General features: G+C 44.0%; 1 protein-coding gene across 4 annotated transcripts in view; it reads left to right on the plus strand.

The window, feature by feature from the left end:
- The first annotated feature begins 4,400 nt into the window (after nt 1-4,400).
- The window catches only part of Rassf6 (Ras association domain family member 6), a 38,640-nt gene continuing 21,626 nt past the window's right edge, over nt 4,401-21,414 (plus strand). For 2 of the 4 annotated variants that reach the window (XM_087908879.1, XM_087908876.1), the window contains exons 1-2: nt 4,485-4,624; nt 11,897-11,994. In XM_087908879.1, the coding sequence (XP_087765005.1) occupies nt 11,930-11,994 (65 nt within the window). In that variant the 5' untranslated portion in view covers nt 4,485-4,624; nt 11,897-11,929. Of the gene's footprint in view, nt 4,625-11,759; nt 11,780-11,896; nt 11,995-21,414 lie in introns of those variants that run through there. The other 2 variants (XM_087908877.1, XM_087908878.1) reach the window with 2 other exon arrangements.

A 21,414-nucleotide genomic window follows, 5' to 3' on the forward strand; every position in this document is an offset into this window, starting at 1 on the left:
GGCATCTTTCTCCTTCTGTGGCTACATGGCTCTCCTTGACTCTGCCTTCTCTCTCTCTCTCTCTCTCTCTCTCTCTCTCTCTCTCTCTCTCTGTTAGGATTTTCTGTCCGGCTTTATTCTGCTTACCCATTGGCCAAAATAACTTTATCCATCAACCAATAAAGGCAACACATATACAGTAGGACACCTCACATCACTGCAGATATATGGGCCATAAAAGAGAGAATAAATTCTAGTTCCAATGTTTGTTTATTTAATAAAGTGCCATCTCAGATGAGGAAGCATGTGATGTACAGTTGTTTACTCGATTATATTTACCATCATCATCATTATTATGAATCAATTCAAGGTTTCTTGAGACCCTGACACGGGCCTGGTACTAGTTTGGGCGCCAAAGCAGGGCCACCTGTATTAGCGACTTTTCTGTTTCTATGATACAACAGGGTGACAAAGGCAACTTAAAGAAGGAAGGGTTGCTTTGAGTTCTTGGTTCCAGAGGGATGAGTGCTGGCCCATGATTGGGAGCCACAGCAGCAAGCAGCAGGCATGGTAGCAGAAGTGGGATGCTGAGAGTTCACATCCTTGGTGGAAAGCATAGAACAGAAAACAAGTTCGAAGTGGAGGGAGGATTGCGATCACAAAGCCCACCCGCCGGACACACTTCTCCACCCACCTAAACTTCCTTAAACAGCTCCGCCCACTGGGAGTCCAAGAAACTCTTGGGGATAGTTCATTCACACCAACACAGTATCAAACCTCTATCCCCGTTCTCTCCCTTAAAGCCTATATTTTAATAAGAAGAGATGGAAGATAACAAAATAGCCTGAAATGTAAAATGCATTTAGGCAGTGATAACCGTCGCAAGCACAACAGAACCGGGTGCTGTGATAGAGAAAGGGCGGAAGCTTGAATATGCTGTCGTCAGAAAGGCCTCTAAGGAGCTAGTGGTGGAGGGAAAATGTCAGAATAATGAGAAGACGCTGTGACCAGAGCAGAGAATTCTTGGCAGACGCAAGACCAAGTGCAAAGGCTGTGAAACAGGAACAAGTTTGGTCTGTTCCAGGAGCAAACTAACCCTGGGTAATAAGCATACAGGCGGCAGAAAATCTGCAGCCAGAAAGGGACAATTGAGGTTTGTTTGTTTTTCAAGTCAGGGTTTCTCTGTATAACAGCCCTGGCTGTCCTGGAACTCACTTTGCAGACCAGGCTGGCCTTGAACTCACAGAGATCCAACTGCCTCTGTCTCCCAAGTGCTAGAATTAAAGGCATGTGCCACCACGCTGGGCGGAGATTTTATCCCACATGTATGGGGCAGCCACTAGAAAGGCTCCTAGCAAAGGAAGCCATTGTAATGGGATCTGAACACTCTATAAAGGTACTGAATGCTGAGGTGGAAAATGGGCAGCTCATTCATTACTAGGGCAGAGCAAAGGCAGGGAAGCCAATCAGGAGATCACTGTAGCATCCAACCCAGGACTATGCTGGCCTGTTGTCGTGGGGGAGCAGTGAGATAAGAGTGCAGGACTTGCCAATTCGCTGAGCAAGGGATGAGGGAAAAAATGAACCAAGGGCTGACCAATATTGGGCTCGCCCCTTACTAGACTAAAGGGATGAAGTAGATATATAGACAGGATCGTCGCCTTCATATGGAATCAATGCTTTCTATTATTCAATAAATATGGCCTATTTAATAGTTGTGAAACTTATAGCTAATAGTTGTGAAGCTTTCTACTATTTATAAATATGATTTATTTAATAGTTGTGAAGCTTAGAAAAATGAAGTTAAGATTTAAAATTCATGGTTTTTAATGTAAGAAATCCAGATGGGTAGAACTTGATGAATAAATAATATCTGAGGAAAACCTAAAAGAAAACAGATACATATATGGACATAAAATCTTTTATTAAACCCAATTACAAAATAACAAAGAAAATTAATAGATTCAACTACTTAAACTTTGAAACTTTGATATGTCATAAGTGCCACAGACAAGATTAGGATGCAAACAAATCTGGGAAACAAAGCTACAGTGTTCGCAAAGAAGACTCGATAAGCTTCCCATTTAAAGACACACTGCAAAAGTCATGAAGAGGAAGATGAGCAAAGAGTAAACTTTTTAAGTGAAAAATACAAGGTAAATGTAAAGAAAGACGTCACCTTTACTAGTATCTAATTCTGCACGTGTTTACAATGGGTATCAGCTGAGGGTGGTGGCCTATGCCTGTAATCCTAGCACTCAGGGAGTGAGACAAAGAGTTGGAGCGCAGCATGGGCTACCCTGTGAGTCCCTGTCTTTAAAATAAAATGAAATATGAATTTTAAACTTTCAAACTGATAAATGATTGAAGGAAGTGTAATAACTCACAATAGTACATTGCTCTATGGTTATAAAATGCTAAATTAGTCTTTGAATTGAAATTCTTTTAGGGCCTAGAGAAATGGCTCAGCAGTTAAGAGCGCTTGCTTGCTCTAGCAGAGAACCCAGGTTCTGTTCCCAGCACCCACATGGTGACTGACTAGTGTCCGTAACTCTAGTTTCAGGGGAGCCAATGGCCTCTTCTAGCCTCAGCAGGCATTGAAGGCAGATGGTGTACACACACAGAGAGAAAAAACACCCACCCACAGAATACAAAAGTAAAATAAATTTTTAAAGAGTTTAAAGGACACTCCCCTTTTATCTTGACACTTCCCTCCGGAGGTTGGAATCCCAGTTAGGTGCAATTATACAGAAACATCCGCCGTATTGTTGTTAGTAGTAGAACTTTCCCGCAGTAAGGAACTGGTTAAATAGATAATGGTCTATGCATATGGTATATTACAGTACACTGTAAGAAGAAAAGAATAGCCCGACTTGACATATGGTAAGTTGTTCACAGTATCTTTTATGGGATAAAACGAGGTCATAAAGCAGCAAACGATGCAGCCACTTTTCATACGTTCATAGCGCAAACATGTCAGTCAAGGCATTCAGCCTGTTGCTTACAATAATTTTATTTCAGAGATAAATTTGTGAATAGTTTTCCTTCTCATTTCTGTGTTTTCCAGAATTTTCACACTGTGCATGTTATACGGTTTTACATTACGAAGAAAAACTATACATCTACACCAGGATAAAGGACTCAGGACAAAGAGGGCCGGCTGGGAGGCAGCAGAGAACGGCAGAAACTCAATGGTGCCCTGACGCTGGAAATAAACAGGCGCTCCCTTTGAGCACAGGTGATTGGGCGGGGCCGGGATCTGAGGAGACATTCTAGAAGCAGGAGCTGTAAACACTGCAGGTCCTGTTCCTTATCATACAAAGGTCATTCCACACTAGTAACCACACTCCAGCCCAAGAAATGTGGGGCCCAGCCTCACAAGAACTTACACTTGGGCTGGGTCCAGGACTCCTTTCGACCAAGGCTCAGTAAATCTCAAAGCCCCTGGTCTTTTGGTCTTTTTCATTCGCCAAAGGCTTCCTCCACTCTCTGGCTCTTTCTGCTTGAGAAGACACCATAGAGACATCACATGAGCACTGTGCCTCTGGTGGCGCCATTGGTCGTTCTGTTCATTCAGCACCCCGGCAGAGGACACCACCTGGCAACTTCTCATCGTTCTTTTGAAAAATCATTAGGTTCCTTTATGTAAGCTCAGAAACTTAACACTTGAAAAACAATCTTTATTTTTCATAATTACCAATCATTTTCTTACATACAAACAGAAAAGTACAAATAATACCGTCTATTAAGTGTGTGTACATGTATGTGAATAAAAACTATTTTCACAGCGTGTCTCATCTGCTAGTCTTTTGGGTTCTTTTTGAGACTGAAGGTACTGAGAAAAGTAAAGTTGCCACACCCAATTCAGTAGATGAAATCCTGGCTAGCAGAAGCTTCTGTGGGGCTTATAATATAATAATAATAATAATAATAATAATAATAATAATAATAATAATAATAATAATAATAATACAAATAGGCGGTTCCAAGACCCACTAAGTCAGGTGGTCCGGCCAGGCAGTTACACTGGTGTTGCAAGCTGCCTGGGAGGCTCCGGCGTACCCTAAGGGTGTGAGAAAAGGAAAATGCCTTGGATGCAACGGTGCTGGCAAGGAATAGGGGAAGCCAAGACCAAGGAAAAGAAAATGAAGAAATCTCGAACTGAAGAGCCAATTAACTCTTCAAAAACCAAAACGCAGAGTGAGTCCTAGCTGCTGTCGTTTATCTGCGGCACAGGTGGCTGCCGAAGATCATGCGACCTGCCGCTCCTGACAAAGGTCCCCAACGTCAGCAGGACGGTGACCGAGAGCGGCGTACCTGCGGGCGCCTTGGAAGCGGCAGTAAACACTCCCAACATGCACTGAGACGCTGGGCGTGGCTCAGGTTGCTCACACCCCCCTGCGATGGGCATGCTAGTAATAATTAACTGCGGCTGGGGCTGGCCAACTGTGCCGGGAGCAGCCCCGTGGGGCCAGCCATGCGCCCTCCGCTCCGCCGGCTTCAGCCCCAGAGCAGGTGAGTGACAAAGACGCCGGGACACCCGCAGGCAGCTCCGCCTCCCCACGACAGCCAGGGACACTCGCCTACCTCAGGCTCCGTGCAACGAGATCACAGGAGTCTCCTCTGCCCGGCGTGATTTTTGCAGGTGAACTTGGAGGTGGGCGGGAAGTTGAGAGCGGGGTCCTTAGTGGAATCCATAGCCAGAAAGGGCAAATGGGTACGTGCATCAGCGCAACCCCTACCCTGGTGTGAGTTGGCCTTAAATCAAAATTTTCTCAGAATACTCTTTTCCTGGACAAGGTAAGCTTGTGAGGAGGGTGGGGAAGAGAGGAGGGGAAGACGGTTTGGAGCTGAGAGGCCACCCTGTCCTCCCTTTTCCCAAAGAACCAGCTCATTGACTTTACCTGAGCTGCAGAAGTCCCCTACCCTTGCAAATTTCTAGACTCCTGGTGACACCCCTTGCCTCCGCATTTCAAGTGGGTATTGAATGACCCACTTGAAGGGGTCACTGACCCCTTGTGGTCAATGACCACAAAGAAGGGAAAGATTCTTTGACTTGAAGGTTCAGTTAAACATTCGTTTCCTCAAGGCAAATCACAATGAAAGCGATTTGGGATATAATGAAGACCTCACCAAACAGTGATTAGAATGGCCTTAATTACACAGATGTCCGTCCGTGCCTTAGCATCGAGAGAGTTTTGTGTCTGTTACTTTTAGCTTGTCACTTTGAAAGTCAGTTCCCCTGTCTAAGCCTCAAAAGTCTGCCGAGGATAAAACAAGCATGATACTGTCTGTCTTATGGGGCTTTGGTGGGGATTAAAGAGGTAGCAGGTATTCCACAAATGGCACCTTTTATTACCGCCCACAAATGAGCAGCGCTGTAAAATGGGTGGTGTGGGGAGGGCAAGCTGACCTGGCTAGGCAGACAACACCAGACCCTGGGGACCCTGGGAGAGAACAACGCATCTCAGACCCAGCTGGAAACAGCAGATAAGCATCAGCTAGCTCTCTGAGGTTCTGTGAAACTGCCTCGCTTCTCATCACATTGAAGTATTTAGCGTACCTGGTGGCCAAAACCTACAGGTTCTTCATTTTTATTCTGTGAAACTCGAATTTCTTTCTAGAGAAGCAGAACACCTGTAGTGGAAAAATTACTATTTCCTTCGCGCTGTAGAGCCCTGGCCTTTAAGTTCCACAAGAAAGACTGTGTTTGAATGATTTTCATCAAAGTGGACCATCTGGGCCATGCCCTTCTATGGTTACCCATCAAATGACAGTGGCTTTCTTTTATATTCTAACAATCTTTCTTTTATATTCTAACAATCTGATGCCGGTGCCATCAGATTGTTAACTTAAATGCCAAGGAAGTGGTTTTATTTTATAAAGTGTCCCGTAAAGATACTTTTTGAGGCTCTTGCTGTTCGTTTTATGAATGTTGCTAAATGGTTTGCAGTGAATCTCGACAGAAAAATCATCATTGTCTTAACCATTCTTTTTCATTATAGAACTTCAATCTCCCAATGCACTTTTAATTACATATTGACTGAAGAATTAAGGATAAAATTTTAAAGCCAAGCTAACAGAAGCTCATTGTGCTGTTGACATTGACTAGTGCAAGTTAGCCTATAAAATAATCAAATTCATTTAGAGTAAATTGGAGTATTAACTAAACATTTTTATCTATTATATTGAATATAAATTGTTGAATACAATTTAAAGTATTTGATTTTTCTATTTCCTAGTAGCTCTATCAATATACAGAACAGATCCCAATTAAGATAAATCTATTTGACTATATTTAATATTTTAATATTGAGACTAATCTCTGTAACGAAGTAAAAACTGCAAATCTTCTCAGTTAAGCTGTCTTGGAGTACAAATAATTTTAGCTGCTATTCCTGAGGTGTAGAACACTTTATTATAAATTATAGAATGTTTTAATCAATCAAATAGAAATATAACCAGGGTGTTTAAGAAATAATGAACTTTTCTAATTATGTTCAACATACATAATATATAAAGCAAATAACAACATTAAGCGTTTTATCTTCAACTCTTATTTTAGTTTCCTAAAACGAGTAATGTAATTATAAACTGAACAAGATGTTTAATGCTAATAGTCCATTTCCTTGTGTAATTCCCTGATTACAGTGTAGATGGGGGAATCTGGGACTAGCTGGGCCATGTAGTGGTTTGACTTTCAGCTTTTCGCGAGTTCTCCCCACTGATTTGCAGGGTGGCTGCATCCATGTGCATTCCAGCCTACAGCGAACGTGTGTTCCCCTCCCCCACATTCTCGCTAGCATCCGTTGTCAGTGGTTTTCCTGATCTCAACCATTCTGACTGGAATAAGAGGGAATCTCAAAGTAACCTAAGTTTTCATCTCCCTAGTTGCTAAGGATGCTGACTACTTTTATAATTTTGGCTGTGAACCTAGCCTTTAACGGCTGAGCCATCCCTCCAGGCCAGCATACTGACCACATTAAAGATGTATTTTGGCAATTTTCATTTTGTACTGTGAGAGCTCTCTGTGGAAGCCTTGTAAGCTGGTTTTCCTCAACTTGATACAAACCTAGATCTATATGAAAAGAGGGAGTATCAGCCAATTGAAGAATTGCGTCTGTCAACCTGGCCTATAGGAGACTCTGTGGGATCATTTTCTTCGTTAATGATTGATGTGGGAAGGCTCCGCCCACTGTGGGTGGTCTATAAAAAAAACAAGCTGAGCCAGCCCTAGGGAGCAGGCAAATGGGCTCCACTTCTCCATGGTCTCTGCTTCAGTCCCTGCCTTGAGTTCCTGCCCTGACTTTCCTTAGTGATGGACTGGAAGCCATGAGCTGAAATAAAGCCTTTCCTCTCCAGTGTGCTTTGGTCATGGTGTTTACCACAGCAATGGGAAGCAAACTGGGGCCAATTGGTAGCCTGTTTTTCAGCTGGATCATTTTTTTCTCAACTCCCTGGGCCTTTTTTAGTAGTTCTCTATATCCTGGATAACAACACTCTATCAAATGGGTAGCTTGCACATCTAAGTGACACTAAGTGCACTTAGCAGGCTGTGTTTATGTGCATAGTGTGTGCGCATGTCTAACAGTAGCTAGAGAAGAACAGATCATGAATTTGAGAGAGAGTAACTTGAGGAAAATTAGAGGGAGAGAGTGGATAGAAATAATATAAATGCAATAGTCATGTATGAAAATCCCAAAAACAACATAAAAAAGGAAAAATAGGTTTTAGCAAAATAAAAATGAAATATTCAAGTATTGAAAGCAAAGCTTCTGATAAAGTTCTTCTCCGTACTATCTTTTGTACTAAACTCTATGGTAGAGAACTATCCCTGTGCAAACATTTATCTGTGTCTTTCAAAGCTGTCAATCACAGTGTTGTCACACAGTTGGTACCACGATTCTAGCAGCTGGACAGAGGGATGTTCCCTATGGAAAGCAGTCAGGACTCTGCCGAAGGAAATGTTCATCAGTACTCAGGGTGCAGCCGGCGGAGGTTCAAAAGAGAAAGTGTTGATTATGGTACAGCCCGTAAGTGAACAGGAAAAGTCAGTCATGAACTTTGGGAACAACAACCTCTGGAATTTCCTTTCGGAGCCTCAGATGGAGCAGAGAATCCTTGAGCCCCACCACAGCAGCAGTGACCAACTAAGAGGGACAAGATGCCTGAAGTCCCCAGTTGATTGTCATGACACCAGTTTGCCTTCCCCTCTATGCCCACTTTCCTCATCTCCCCAAGGCACCCCAAGAAGAATAGAGTGCATTGTATAAGTGCCACAGAAATATGCAATAGATTTTAGACATCTTGCATTTCCAATGGCATGTCATATGAATTGAGAGCAATAGCACACTCATTTGGAAGTCTAGAATTTGGTCTTCTGATCCATACCCTGTTTAATATTGCCTTAAATTCGAGAGTTGAAATCAAAAATGTAAAGCCAGGTGTAGTTACACACTGTATTACAGGTATATTGAGAATCTCAGCACTTAGGAGGTGAAGGAAGGAAGATAGGGTTCCAAGGCAACTGTCAATCATCTCTACAAACAAGGCACTGTAGAAAAAAATATAGAGCCAAGCATTTCCTAGAAACCGGGTTTCTATGAACTCTTTCCTTTCTTTCAAAAACTGGATGGTGGCTTCTAGCTACGTCTTATTCCCTAGCTGGAAGCTGATCTGCTCTTCCCATCTCCAGGTTTTGAAAAAGCGCCTTTATTTTAGAGCCAAGTACTTATTTGTACATCCTCATTGCTTCTCCATTCTAGAACAGTTTTCTCTAAAACATAATGCATGTTTATCATCCTTAAAATAATCTTACCTCATAATTAAAATACACACTTGCTCTTTCCATGTGATATTTCTGGGGTTATTTTTGTTTCTTAATTACTTTTGTTGTGGCCACATGTATAATAATATAAGTTGCCTACATATGTTTTTTTAAAGGTACATATGAAATCAAAAGGAAAATCACCCACCCTCTTACAGCACTTAATTTTAATTATCAATACTTTGGTGTTTCCCTAAAGGTTGCATGTATTTAATATTTTATTAATTTTTACATGTATATTTCATATACTAACTATAAATATTGAAAAATGAAGTAGTAATAATCCTGCTGTTAAAAAAACCAGTAGTCAACTTCAGGGGTAGGGGAGAGCAGGTGAGTGGTTAGCAAGATGTGGATAATTCATTATAAAAGTTCAAAAGCCATAGAAGGTCTGAGGAGCTAGCAATGTTGTTTTGGTTTGGTGTTCTACTTGGCTTTTTTAAAGAACCTGACCCACTGATCATGTATTCTGAACTAGGCCACATTTCTATGCCCTGCATGGTAACAGGCCCAGGGAAGACACTCAAGAAATGGTTGGTTGGATATTCAAAGGACTGAACCAAAATTTCCACTTTCAACTAAATAACCATGGAAGTCACCCATGTTTGGGCACTGAAAGATGTTTGAAATGACTAGTCTGTTTGCATTCGCTGCGACTTGAATACTCTGCCTCCTCTCCCCACCTTCTTAGTTCTGGTAGCTGGCAGATCCAGGCATGCCCACATCTAAGCAAAAATACAGAGCTGGGGGAAAGGGAACCCCAAAGGCCTCTTCTTTCTTTTCTCAGGTCCTAGGGCAGCCCACACACTGGAGCTGTCTGTCACCATCTCTGAGGGCTCCAAATCCATCTGCCAGCTTCCTTGGGCTTTTTCCATCCAGGCTCCCCTTAATTAAACCTGCATGCTGTCTCCAGGGCTCTCTAAGACTTGATTGCCCTATCAGATTTTCGGTCTCTTGAAATCCATCCTATGGGGCAAATTGGAAGAGCAAATAACCAAATTTATTAAACCAGTGCTCATATTCTACACACAGTCTAAGTCAATCAATTCTCGCCCCTGGGCCTGGTAGTGGCAGTGATTCACTGTCCAAGCAAAGTGCGTGTTTGTAGCAACCATCTTCCTTCTCAAGCCACAGTGCTTTGTGTTCCACCAAAGAACTGGCTGCCCAAAGTATGACCTCAGAAAGTTCTAGACGTCCAGTCCTTCCTTGTCTCCCTCCATCCTCTTTATCTCTGCCGCTTCTGACTCTATTACTTCCTTCCTGCACTTTTGTGATAACCGATTCAGACCTTAAACCCATCAAGCCTGACCAACTTAGAAGATTTCCATCGGAGCTCCGTAGGTTTGGTTTGCTGAGTCATGGTGGACAGGTCTAGGAAAAGAGAAAAGGAGAAAACTGTTTGAATTTACAGACCCATACCCTGCTTGCTCCGAGTAAACAAACCTCTGAGAGTTTACCAGATCATTCTCTTACATTTCAGTTATTGGAAATCTCTGAACATTTTAGGCAGTTGTATCAGAGCATACATGTTCAATATTATTTTTATTCAGTTATTTTGTCCTATCTACGAGCACAGTTTTTTAATTCTTATCCATTAAATTCTCTTCAACTGCCTTCTTTCCTAGGGTTTTACCTGCCAGTCTTAGGAACCTGTCTGCAAAGTGCTTTCACGCAAATCACAGTCTTACAAACAGTGATCTCTTTGCGCTCCCAATTGCTTACCCTCTAAGATAATAATGTTTTAGATTTGTATGAAAACACAGAGATATAAGTGATAGGAAAGCTATTGCAATAATTCTTCAGCCTATTGCTTTTCATTCTCACTGGGCTTACACACAGAACTGCCATGATATTCTTCACTTCCAAATCTCCTCAGCATCGGGTGAGAATTTGCCACCTGCAGGTGTCAACTTCTGTGTCCTCAACAATGTGAGAGTGGGCAAGTCAGCTCTCTAGATCCTGAATTCAGGTTGTATATTAGGAGCATGGTCCACGAGTACTTCCGCGTGGATTCAGGTCTGCTTATGACGGAGGGAAGACAAGGATGAAGACTTCGTCTGGGTGCCTGGTAGGACAAATAGGAAGGAATTGTGGGGAAAGGAAAACTGGAGCGGAGAGGAGGGCTTGTCCTTGAAGACACGCTCCAGGGCTAAGTATGTAAAGATAGGTTTGAGAACAAGTAAGGAAAATGTAAAAGTTAAGATACGTAGGCTATGGGTACTAAGAATGAAATCCAGGAAGGTTGGCACCAAGAAAGCAATGTGATGGTCAGAATGGTAGAAACTGTGAAGTACCCAGTTTAGAGTCTGATGCAAGAAGTCTGCTGAGGTCAGCAAAGCACTGGAAGGAAGAAGCCGCAGCGGGATTTCATGAAACTAGTGGAATACCTATTTAACCATTCCTCCTCCTCCTCCTCCTCCTCCTCCTCCTCCTCCTCCTCACCCTTCTCCTCCTCTTTCTCCTCCTCCTCTTTCCCTCCTGGTATCCCAGGAAATTAGGACTTATAATGTCTTCCACTTTTCTTACCCTACCCAAACAACCTGCTATGGAAGTAAAAAGAATCCCATATAGGTTCTTTTTATTCAGAAAATTGAGCTTCTCTTTCCAACCCGCCTTTTGATTCTGAATATAGTGCCTGTGATTTTTCCAGGCTCAAAACAATAATAATTACGTGTGTATTTATATGAAATAGACCAAGCAGGAAATATGCTTAACATTTCTGATCAAACCCTGATGCCACTTATGTGAACTCGTAATAGAGGTGATCCTTGGTATCTGATCTCGGGCTCCAGAGCTTGCACGATAGTTGGAGGCTGTGACATCATCGTTAGTCAGGTCTCGAGCTGAGACGTGCCTTCAGTGCAAGTCTGAATCTGGTCCTGATCCAGAGTCCAGCCACTTCGGGTCAGGTGGCTGCCGTAGAAGGTCTGTGATCACTGGCAGAGATTTAAAACCTTCTCATACACCTATACGGTATGTTAGTCTGCTCCAGTCTCATAGAAACATAAACAAATATTCAGTTTATATAAGAAAGACTGACTTAGGGGTGTCTCCCAGCAACAGCATATTAATACTTTTCTAATGTTTTAGGGTATCCTCAGGCCATCTGGAAAGGGGGAAAGGATGACGATGGTGGATCCCCAGTACCATTCTTGGATCTTTGTCAACGAGAGGACATTCATAACCAGGTAATCACACACCTATATGGTCTGTTAGTCTGCTCCAGTCACTGGTTGGAATATGCCATTCAGACTTCTCTAAGCATGACCTGTGGTCCACAAGATCAGTGCTGTGAATGACCAGGTAAGATACTGGATAAGAAAGTAAAGTATCTTCCTAGAGCCTGCTAAACCATACCCTGCCGTGGGTATGTCATATTTCATTGCAGTTGTCTGATTTCATTGAAAATTCTGCTTTAGTTTTAACAATTCAAAGGTGTGAAGACTGAGTTAAGAAGATCAAGCTCATGGATGATATTAATACACGCATAGTTTGCTCTGAGGCCAGTAATCCTGTATTCAGTCCTTAGCTCTCTTTCTGCCTTTCCGCTTCTGAAACATTCCACTTTGCTTTTGACATGAGATTACATAAAATACGGCCAATATCCCTACCTAATATCCTACACACAGTAAGTAGCATCCTCTAATGTGCTGTGAACAATGGAAGTTTAAAAACCACAGAGGTGAGAGCTGCCCCTGTCCGGACCAGGGCAGATCCTGGGAGAGAGAAAGTGGTAGTTCAGACTCTAGTGATACCAAAACATGTCCCAAGCCATGCAGGGGCTGAGATGAGCAGTGGCGGTCACGTGAGAAATGCCAATATTGTAGGACAGAGTAGCAAGGCAAGGGGGCACAGGTGCAGTCAAAAGCCACCACTATAACGCTGAATAGAAGAGAGGGCAGAAAACATGAACAGCCAACTTAAAGGAAGCCATCTCCTTTTCTGTTGCTCTTACCGTTGCCGACTACTCAGTGTGGACGGACTAGAATGAGCACTGGGCACTCAGCAAAGAACCAAACAAAACCCTTACTTTCAAGGGACTGGGGGTACAGTCAATATGAACATAAATACTGAAATAAATGAGCCATGCAAATAAAGAGGAAAACAAGCCAAACATCTGGAGGTGGATAGGCATGGAGTTGCTAGCTCAAGGAAGTATTCAAGGAAGCCCGTAGTGAAAATGTAGGATTGGAAGAAAAAGCTTCAGCTAAGTGGCTGTGAGCATCCCTACCTCTGAAACAGCGGCACACTGACAGTATTGGAACGGCCAGTGGAGAGGAACTGAAGCAGAAAGCTAACAAAGCTGATATCAGAGCCCCACATGGCCCAGAATGCATGGTGTTTCAGAGGCCATTGTGAGACTTGGCCTTTCCCACCAAATGAGGTGAGAAGCCATGGGAAGACAGTGTATACAGCAGGGACAGCATTGGTCTGGCTGTTGTTTGAGGAACACATTGGAGAAGGGCGTATGTAGAGGCAGAGAAGCGATCATTCAAAGTGGAGGTGATGGCATCCTGAACCATGGCGGCAAGAGAGGCAGAGCAAGGACTGGGGTAGACTGCCCAGCTGAGATGCCTGATGAGATTAGCAAAGCTCTCAACGGTAAGGGTGCGCCAAGGACTTTATGCTGCTAGCTTGATACATATTTCACATATTTATGTTGCTCCTACAGAATTAGAAAAGCTGAGATTTAAAATATGTATATTGAAAGGATAAAAGTATCCAGATCAAACATTCAGGGAAAGTACAGTTTAATTGTAGCATATTTATTACTTTCAACAGATTCCGTTGTACATAACTGAGACCACACTGTATCTTGTTTTACAAACCCATCATTAGGTTATAAATATTTCCTCATACAACTAAAGGAAATCTGCACCGAAATGCAGGAAGTGTTAGAAATTATGAAAAAGCAGTATCTAGCTAATTGAAAATTTGATTTCAGCACATTTCATGAGAATTAACATATAAGCAAGAGGTCCTGAGGTCATGTCCACAGCCAGCACACTCTTAGGACTGGGTGACAGTTTGTTCTCCACACTTTCTGGCTCACGGACATTGGCGTTAGTTTCTCTCAAGCTCCAGTGACCACGGTTCCAGTTGCTGCTTCATTGCCTGGAGTCCCCACTGTGCTGGGCGCCCATGCAAATGTTCCAGATTAGAGACGGTTCCATTTGGATGCTTTCAAAGCACCTTCATGTTACCTTGTAAATCATGAAAGGGGTAAACACCAACCCTGTATCTGAAGCAAACAAACAAAACGTTCGATCCAGTTTCAAATGCAGATCAAATTTCATAACCCGGTAGGCTTTGTGCTTCTCAGAACCTGGTATCAACCCTCAGAGACCTAAAGGTGTGCTTGTGCATGCCTGCCCTTAGTAAAACAAGGGTATGACGTCATGCATTTATGCAGGAAGTACATTATTCCTTAGAGCTGCTTTTTCCAGGCATGTTGGCCGGGACCCTTCGCAGAGACAAAAGAACCAGCCACCTACATTTATTTCTAAGTACAGATTATACACAAAGGGACAATGTTCCTGAGACTGCCTCCTACCTGACTCAGAGAGCCAGAGGGTATTGTGACAGACAGTAAGAGTCCAGAGTCTCCTGATGGAAGGAGTGAACACTGAGCCCCAGCCAGCCAGGTCTACAAAGAGATGCATTGCTCTCAGGAAAGCCCCTTCTTGGTTTAATCAGGATACAGAAGGCCTCTCTAAAGGTTTCCATAGACTCAAGAGTTTAAAATGAACCAGAGACAAAGGTTGTGAAGCATCTGCTTGAATCATTTTCTTTAAAACGTGGACATTTTCCTGTGTAGGGATTGTTTTAAAATTTTCACAGAATTACTGTCTGTGAAATTATGATTATGATCTGGTAAAGATAAAAGATTGTTACTAAAAAAACCTGAATGATCATTTGGACTGTATCACAGATAGCACAGCAATGTTCCCAGATAGGTAGGAAGAGGGTACTTTTTAAAAGTTCTTAGTCACCAATATTTCCCCCAAAGCATATGCTGTCAGTCCTCAGTGAGTGTCTCGGTGACAGTCCCCTGCTGTCAGTCCTCAGTGAGTGTCTCGGTGACAGTCCCCTGCTGCTACCAGCACAGCTTATCTGCCGGGTCACCCATTCTGTCCCTTCAGCCAGGTCACCCATTCTGTCCCTTCAGCAGGTTCACAAAACAGGATATTTCCACCATACACAGAGACTTTTCCACTCTGAAGTCAAATTTCAAACACTCTGCCTCTCCGCTTATTGCCTGCCTAGGATTCCTTGAGTTTCTGATGTCCTTACCAATTGTGCTGTGTGACAAGACATACTGTCATCTGTGCATCACCCCCCCAGCCCCCAGAGTCGACTGGGATCCAATTTCCATATTTTATTCCCTAAACAAATGATGTGTGAGGGTGTGCCTTGAGCCAGAAGCTTTTGCTAGAAGAACTAGGGTTTTTTTTGTTGTTGTTTTTTTGTTTTTGTTTTTCTTTTTTGTTTGTTTTTTTTTTTTTTTTAGCAGGACCCTTCTAGAAGGAGCTTGCTATCTGATGCTGCAGCTCTCAACTTGCCCAGAAAATTGCCCAGGGGCCAGGCCCTTGCTGGGAGTTCCTGGGTCTTCACTGGGGATGGGGTAGGTGTTGGAGGAGAGAGCCGCTTGTCGCTTCCCGGCCACCCGGCTAGCTTAGACCTTTATTCATTAATGGTAATCACAGCATACAGAGGGAAATAAATCCCACATCAGGTAGGTATCTTCATGTCCAAGTTCCCAGCTGGTTCAGCCACTGTGCTCTCTAGGAAGAGCAGGGTCTAAGGAGGCAAAACAAACTGAGAGAACCTCCCCTGACTGAGACCCAGGACAGACTTTATACTGAGATCTGACTAGGGGGAGAGCTAAAGACGGTTTAGAGAATCAGGGCCAAGAAGTATCTGGTGCAGGAAGCCTCTGAATCCAGTGGCCAGTGAGTTAGAGCAAGCAAATGGTTCCACCTGCTGCGGTACAGGACACATGAAAGATATTTATAGTGCACGGATGTCCTGTCTGTGCACAGCATACAATCCTGATGCCTGCAGAGGCCAGGAGAAGACATCAGATTCTCTGGAAATGGAGTTGTGAGTCGTGATTGAGTGCTGGTAATCAAACCTGAGTCCTCTGGAAGAACAGTCAGTGCTCTTAAGCTCTGAGCCACCTCTCCAGACCTTAAAAGACTCTTTTAAAAGGACACTAAGAGCTGGGCAGTGGTATTGCATGCCTTTAATCCCACCACTCTGGAGGCAAAGGCAGGCAGATCTCTATGAGTTCAAGGCCAGCCTGGTCTACAAGAGCTAGTTCCAGGACACTCTCCAAAGCTACAGAGAAACCCTGTCTTGAAAAAACCAAAAAACAAACAAACAAACAAAAGGGGACCACACAGGACTGTGTGCCATATAAGGATTGGAAGGTTTTCTCAAAGAGCTGTAGATAGACATTTAGAGATGCTAAGGGAAGCAGATGATCTGGTTAGATATGTTCTATGCTCAGTGGACATCATGTGAGTGACAGGTAGATAGCCACTTAAAGACGTCAAGTGAAACAAGTGATATGGTTAGGCATGTTCTGTGCTCAGTGGGCATCATGTGAGTGATAGGTAGATGTTACTCAGAATAGCAGGACAGTTGGTTAGTGTATTTATTTGAAAACAAGCAGACTCAGCAGTCAGAGTCCTGAGAGCAAAGCCGGTCACAGTGGCCGTAACTCTCAGTGTCCGTGGCCGTAAGGCTATACGGGGAGAAAGCTCCCACTGGAGCTCCTGCCTGCTTACGTCAGCGGCCCCATCACATCAGAGGCCTGAGAGTTACCTTCTAGCAGGGCTCTCACAGGCCTAATGAGGCTGGAGGGCTTCCGGGTGGCAAGTGGAAGACTTCATTAAGTAGAATAATTGGATCGCTTCCCCCACCAAAAGGAGCAGGGCATCCGAGTGTAAAGTCACCTTTGGTCTGCATTCCTAGTAGGCACAAAGTTCCTCACCTTCCGCACACAAAGGACATTGTTTCACTGCATGCTTGTGCCTCTCCAAACAGTGTCCAGTGATGTGTGGCACAGCCGTGTTTACTTTTCAAGTGACTTTTTTTTTTTCCAAACTTTTCCATTAAGTCCTGTTTTAGAAAAAGTTGAAAAGCTGATATATAAGCGTGCACCAGGGTGAGAGGGAAGCATCCTTTGGGACCGTTCTCTGGGCTCCTCCCAACTCATCATCTCCACTCCCAAGCCCCAACAGCCCTGCACAGTTGAAGGTCATTGATCTCTGGTCTGAGCAACAACAACAGCCTCCCCCTGAGGCCCGTTCTCTTTGAGCTACCAAATGTTTCTGTCTTACGTAAGCCCCAGTATCTTGCCAAAACTCTCCAAAGGTTTCTTGCTGTGCTCAGAGCGGGATGTCCACCCACAGTCTAGCTTCTGAGACTCACGGGAACTCTACAACTTTTTTGAATCCCTTCTTTTTCTTCCCTTCAGAAGTGCCAAGGTTAGCCCTGCCCTCGGGACACGTGTGTGTCTGCCTGGAATCTCTCCCTCACTCTTCCTCTGGTTGTGTGCTCCCATTCCCGAGGCCTCACTTTAGCATCTCAGCCTTCCTGAACCGCCTCTCTCACATCTCCTTCCCAAGCACCATACCACAGAATCATGTTTCCCTCTCAGAAATCTTATTCTCCTTCATATGATGTCCTTGGTGTTTTGTTTTGTTTTTTTTCCTTGCCCCCTGCTAGAAAGTCAATTCTCATCAAAGCCCCAGTGATTTGATAGAAATGAGTACAGGAGCGGCCACCTCGCAGACCTTACTCATGACATTACTCTGACTTCACAAGTCCCGTTCCCAGATGCTGTTTTTCATAACGAGGGTAGCATGATGATGCATCTCTCCTTCTTAATGTACATACATGTTTAGAGTCATTAGACATGTAGCTCTAGTTGGAATGACTACATCTCTGAACTGTTGATCTCCCTGTAGAAAACCTCCCCCTCTTTTAAGAAGGTAATACTATCTGAGTTCTTAGTGTTGATCTAAAAGAGTGGATCCAAAAGCAGGATCCTGTTGGCAGAGACCGCTTGTTCGTTTCCTGGCCACGCAGACCCAAAATAATCACACAGACACTATATTAGTTGCAACACTCCTTAGCCTATTAGCTCAGACTTCTTAGCTAACTCTTACATCTTGATTAACTCATTTCTATTCATCTATGTATCACCACTGACTCATGGTTTACCGGTAAGGTTCTCTGGCATCTGTCACCTTTGGCAGCTACATGGTGTCTCTCTGACTTCGCCTTCTTTCTCCCAGCATTCAGTTTAGTTTTCCTGCCTAGCTCTATTCTACCCTGCCACAGACCCAAAGCAGCTTCTTTATTAAGCAATGGTAATAAAACATATTTACAGCATACAGAAGAAAATCCCACGTCAGGATCCCTCAGCTGCACCAGAGTCACTGAGTACCTGTTAGGAATGCAGATTCTCAGGGCCCACCCCAGACCTCCTCCCTTAGGAGCTTGGCAGGCACAGCTCAGCAGTCTTGTCTCTGCCAGCTCTGTGGGCCATGCTGCTGTCCATTCAAAGATGAGAAACCTGTATTTAGCATGTGGACCGCTGGGTTTCATGACATTCATACACTGAGCAGTCTGCCATGCTTCCTTGTCTGTGGAGTTTTTAAGCAGGAGCTTCTTCACCACCAAGCGCTTCTCACTCTGTCCCCTCCCAAAACAGCGCCGACAAGGAACAAAGTTCATTGATCAAAAGTGTCACGTCTTCCCTTTGGACTGGCATCAGAGCATGAGCAATGACTCTTATGTGTAAAGAACATCGACACTGACCCAGCCCCTGCTGCTGGGGAGAAGATGGCGAGGCGGAGCCCACCTTCACTCTGGCCTCTGCCCACTGGCAACCCAAGCTGTCACAGGTATTTAGCTAGCTGCTTGTGTTCACAGAGGATGAGATCTGTTGTACAGCCTGTCATTGAGGCGGCCAGCAGGACAGCAGGTTAACGTTTTCATCTTTCCAAACATGAAAGGAAGTGAGAGGGTGCCCCCTCTCTTTGATGGATAGAAAACCCTCCAGCAGGCAGCATTTTCCAATACGGATGTTTACTCCTCTGAAAGGAATCTTTTGGAAATGGTCAGGCCCAGACGGACAATGGTGGCATACACCTTTAATCCCAGCACTTGGGAGGCAGAGGCAAGTGGATCACAGTGAGTTTGAGGCCAGCCTGACCTACAACGTGAGTTTCAGAACAGCCAGAACTGTGACACAGAGAAACCCTGTCTCGAAAAACCAGAGAAAGAGAGAAAGAAAGAGAAAGAGAGAGAAATGGTCAGACCCAGGCCTATCAGCCTAAAACTGAGGAGACAGCAACAGAAGTTCCTGATTTTTAGGTCAACCTGGGCTACAGAATAAGGTTCCGTCTTTCTATCCTGTCCACACCTTGTATGGCTTAGTAGCATGATTCCAAGTAGCAAGAGGCCTCTCATACAGTGGAGTTTGCGTAGTTAAACTATCTGCAGCCTTTCTTTCATCTACCACCAGTTCCCCACCTCCCCTCCCCAACCAGGGACAGCTCCTATTACTCTAGCATGGAGTTTGTTGAGCAGCCAGGAATTCTTCCTCTTTGAAGAGGACAGAGGCTTGATGCACGGGCCCCAGCACAGGACTCTGCGGTCAAGAGAAGCAAAACTTGCTTCAGTCTAGATGGCCCATTTCCCCAGCTCCCCCTCTCTCCACCCCCTTCCAGCTTTCAGGCTTTGGAACCCAATCCCTTTATTTGCAATGGAAATGTGACTAACCTACTTTGCTAAGCTGAGGAAGGTCTGTCTGCCAGGTGGTGAGGCATTCTCTCTTCAACAGGAGCCAGAAAAAGAGGCCTAAGGCAAGAAGACCTGGCCCCCAATGTTTCTTCTCTGGAGGGCCTTGCTAAAGTTTGCAGCTTCAATTCCAGGATTCCAGTGGATAGTAGGGAAGGATAAAGTGGGTTCCGAGAATTTTACGAGTGCTTGCGGACATCAGTGCTTTAGGATGACGTCAGCATTAGCTAGCTCAATAAGGATTTATTTTCTGTTATTCTCGTATTTCCTGATTCTGCCTTTCCAGAGGGAGGCAACCATTTATACTATGAATTATGGATGTCAGTTATGAAAAATCATGAATACATTAAACACTAAATGCACAGCTTGGAAAGTGTGCAGCATCACAACCCACAAAATAATAATCCCGGCAGCAGTCAATTCGTTATGCTCATATGTTTAATTCTTAGTTGCTTTTTAGATTTGTGTGTGTGTGTGTGTGTGTGTGTGTGTACTCAGGTGCCCGTCAGGACCAGAGGCTTCAGGGCCCCTGAAATTGCAGTTACAGACAGCTGTAAGTCACCTGATGTGGGTGTTTGAAACCAAACTTGGATCCTCTGGTAGAGCCCTTAACCTCTGAGCCATCTCTCCATCCCCTAATTTCTAATTGTTTTATAAAACATATGGAATGTTTTAAATTAAGGTTTTTGAATCAACCATATAAAATTATTAAATAATTCCACTGCTAAAATTTCTCATTAAGAACAGAGTCAATGGAGAAAAGAAAACTAAATGTGCAAAAAAGGGGTGGGGGCTGTTTATCTTCTGCCCTGTGTACCGAAGAGACTCGATTAAAACAGTCCTGCTCTAAAACCTGGGGGGGATCCACAAAGTTCACCAAATGCCAGCCTCAGGCTGCAGCTCAGCAACTGACTGGAGCCATCAACGCTTTTCGATAAGCATCCCAGAGAGTGCCTCCGACGTAGGAGGCACAGCCAAGCATGGCCATGGACATTACTTGGTACACGGTAGACTCTGAAGGTCATGTTCTGTTACAGCATGTGGCAATCTCTGTGCTTTGTTCATTGGGCACAAGTTATAAGGATCAACTATGGAACAGGGCTCACTGGCTTCCAGGAAAAGCCTAGAAGAGCCACATAATGCTGCTGTGAACAATTGGAAAAGCAAGGGGGAATTATTATTATTATTATTATTATTATCATCATCATTATATTATACTGCAACTCAGATTTGAGATCCATATGTCTCTGGATAGGAAGCTAAACTCCCTCCTAGCTGTCATCCTGTTTCTTGCCTGTATTTATTACAGTTTACAAAATCAAATAAGTGTTTCCTCTAGACAGCTGAGGTACGATAAGAAAGAGGAACTCGTTTCTTGCTAGGGTCATTATCGATGGCACACGTCAGAATGTGGGTGGCTCCCATCTGCTGAGCAGCCACAGTTCTGGCCACAAGGTACAAAGTACACCTTAGTATTTACAGTTCCTTCGCATATGCAAAGTACACCTTAGCATCTTACAGTTCACCCAGGTAGGCTTTTAACTCACTAAAGCCAAGCAGGACCTTACAGGGAGAGGTGCCCTGAGCATCCCCCCTTGCCAGTTCCTTCCTGGCTTGCTCTCTTCCAAAACCCATGCTAGAGAATTCTGGGCATGCATCAGCACCTCCCAGTATCCCAACTCTATAATGCTAGTGTTAGATTTTGCCAGTTCCTGGGTAGAAGCTGATGGTCCCATGAATCCCTTCAGTTAGAAGTTCAGTCTGTATAGAAGTTTGGCATTTCTCAGTTT

The sequence above is a fragment of the Myodes glareolus genome, chromosome 8, assembly GCF_982192425.1.
Source record: "Myodes glareolus chromosome 8, mMyoGla1.1, whole genome shotgun sequence".
NCBI lineage: Eukaryota > Metazoa > Chordata > Mammalia > Rodentia > Cricetidae > Myodes > Myodes glareolus.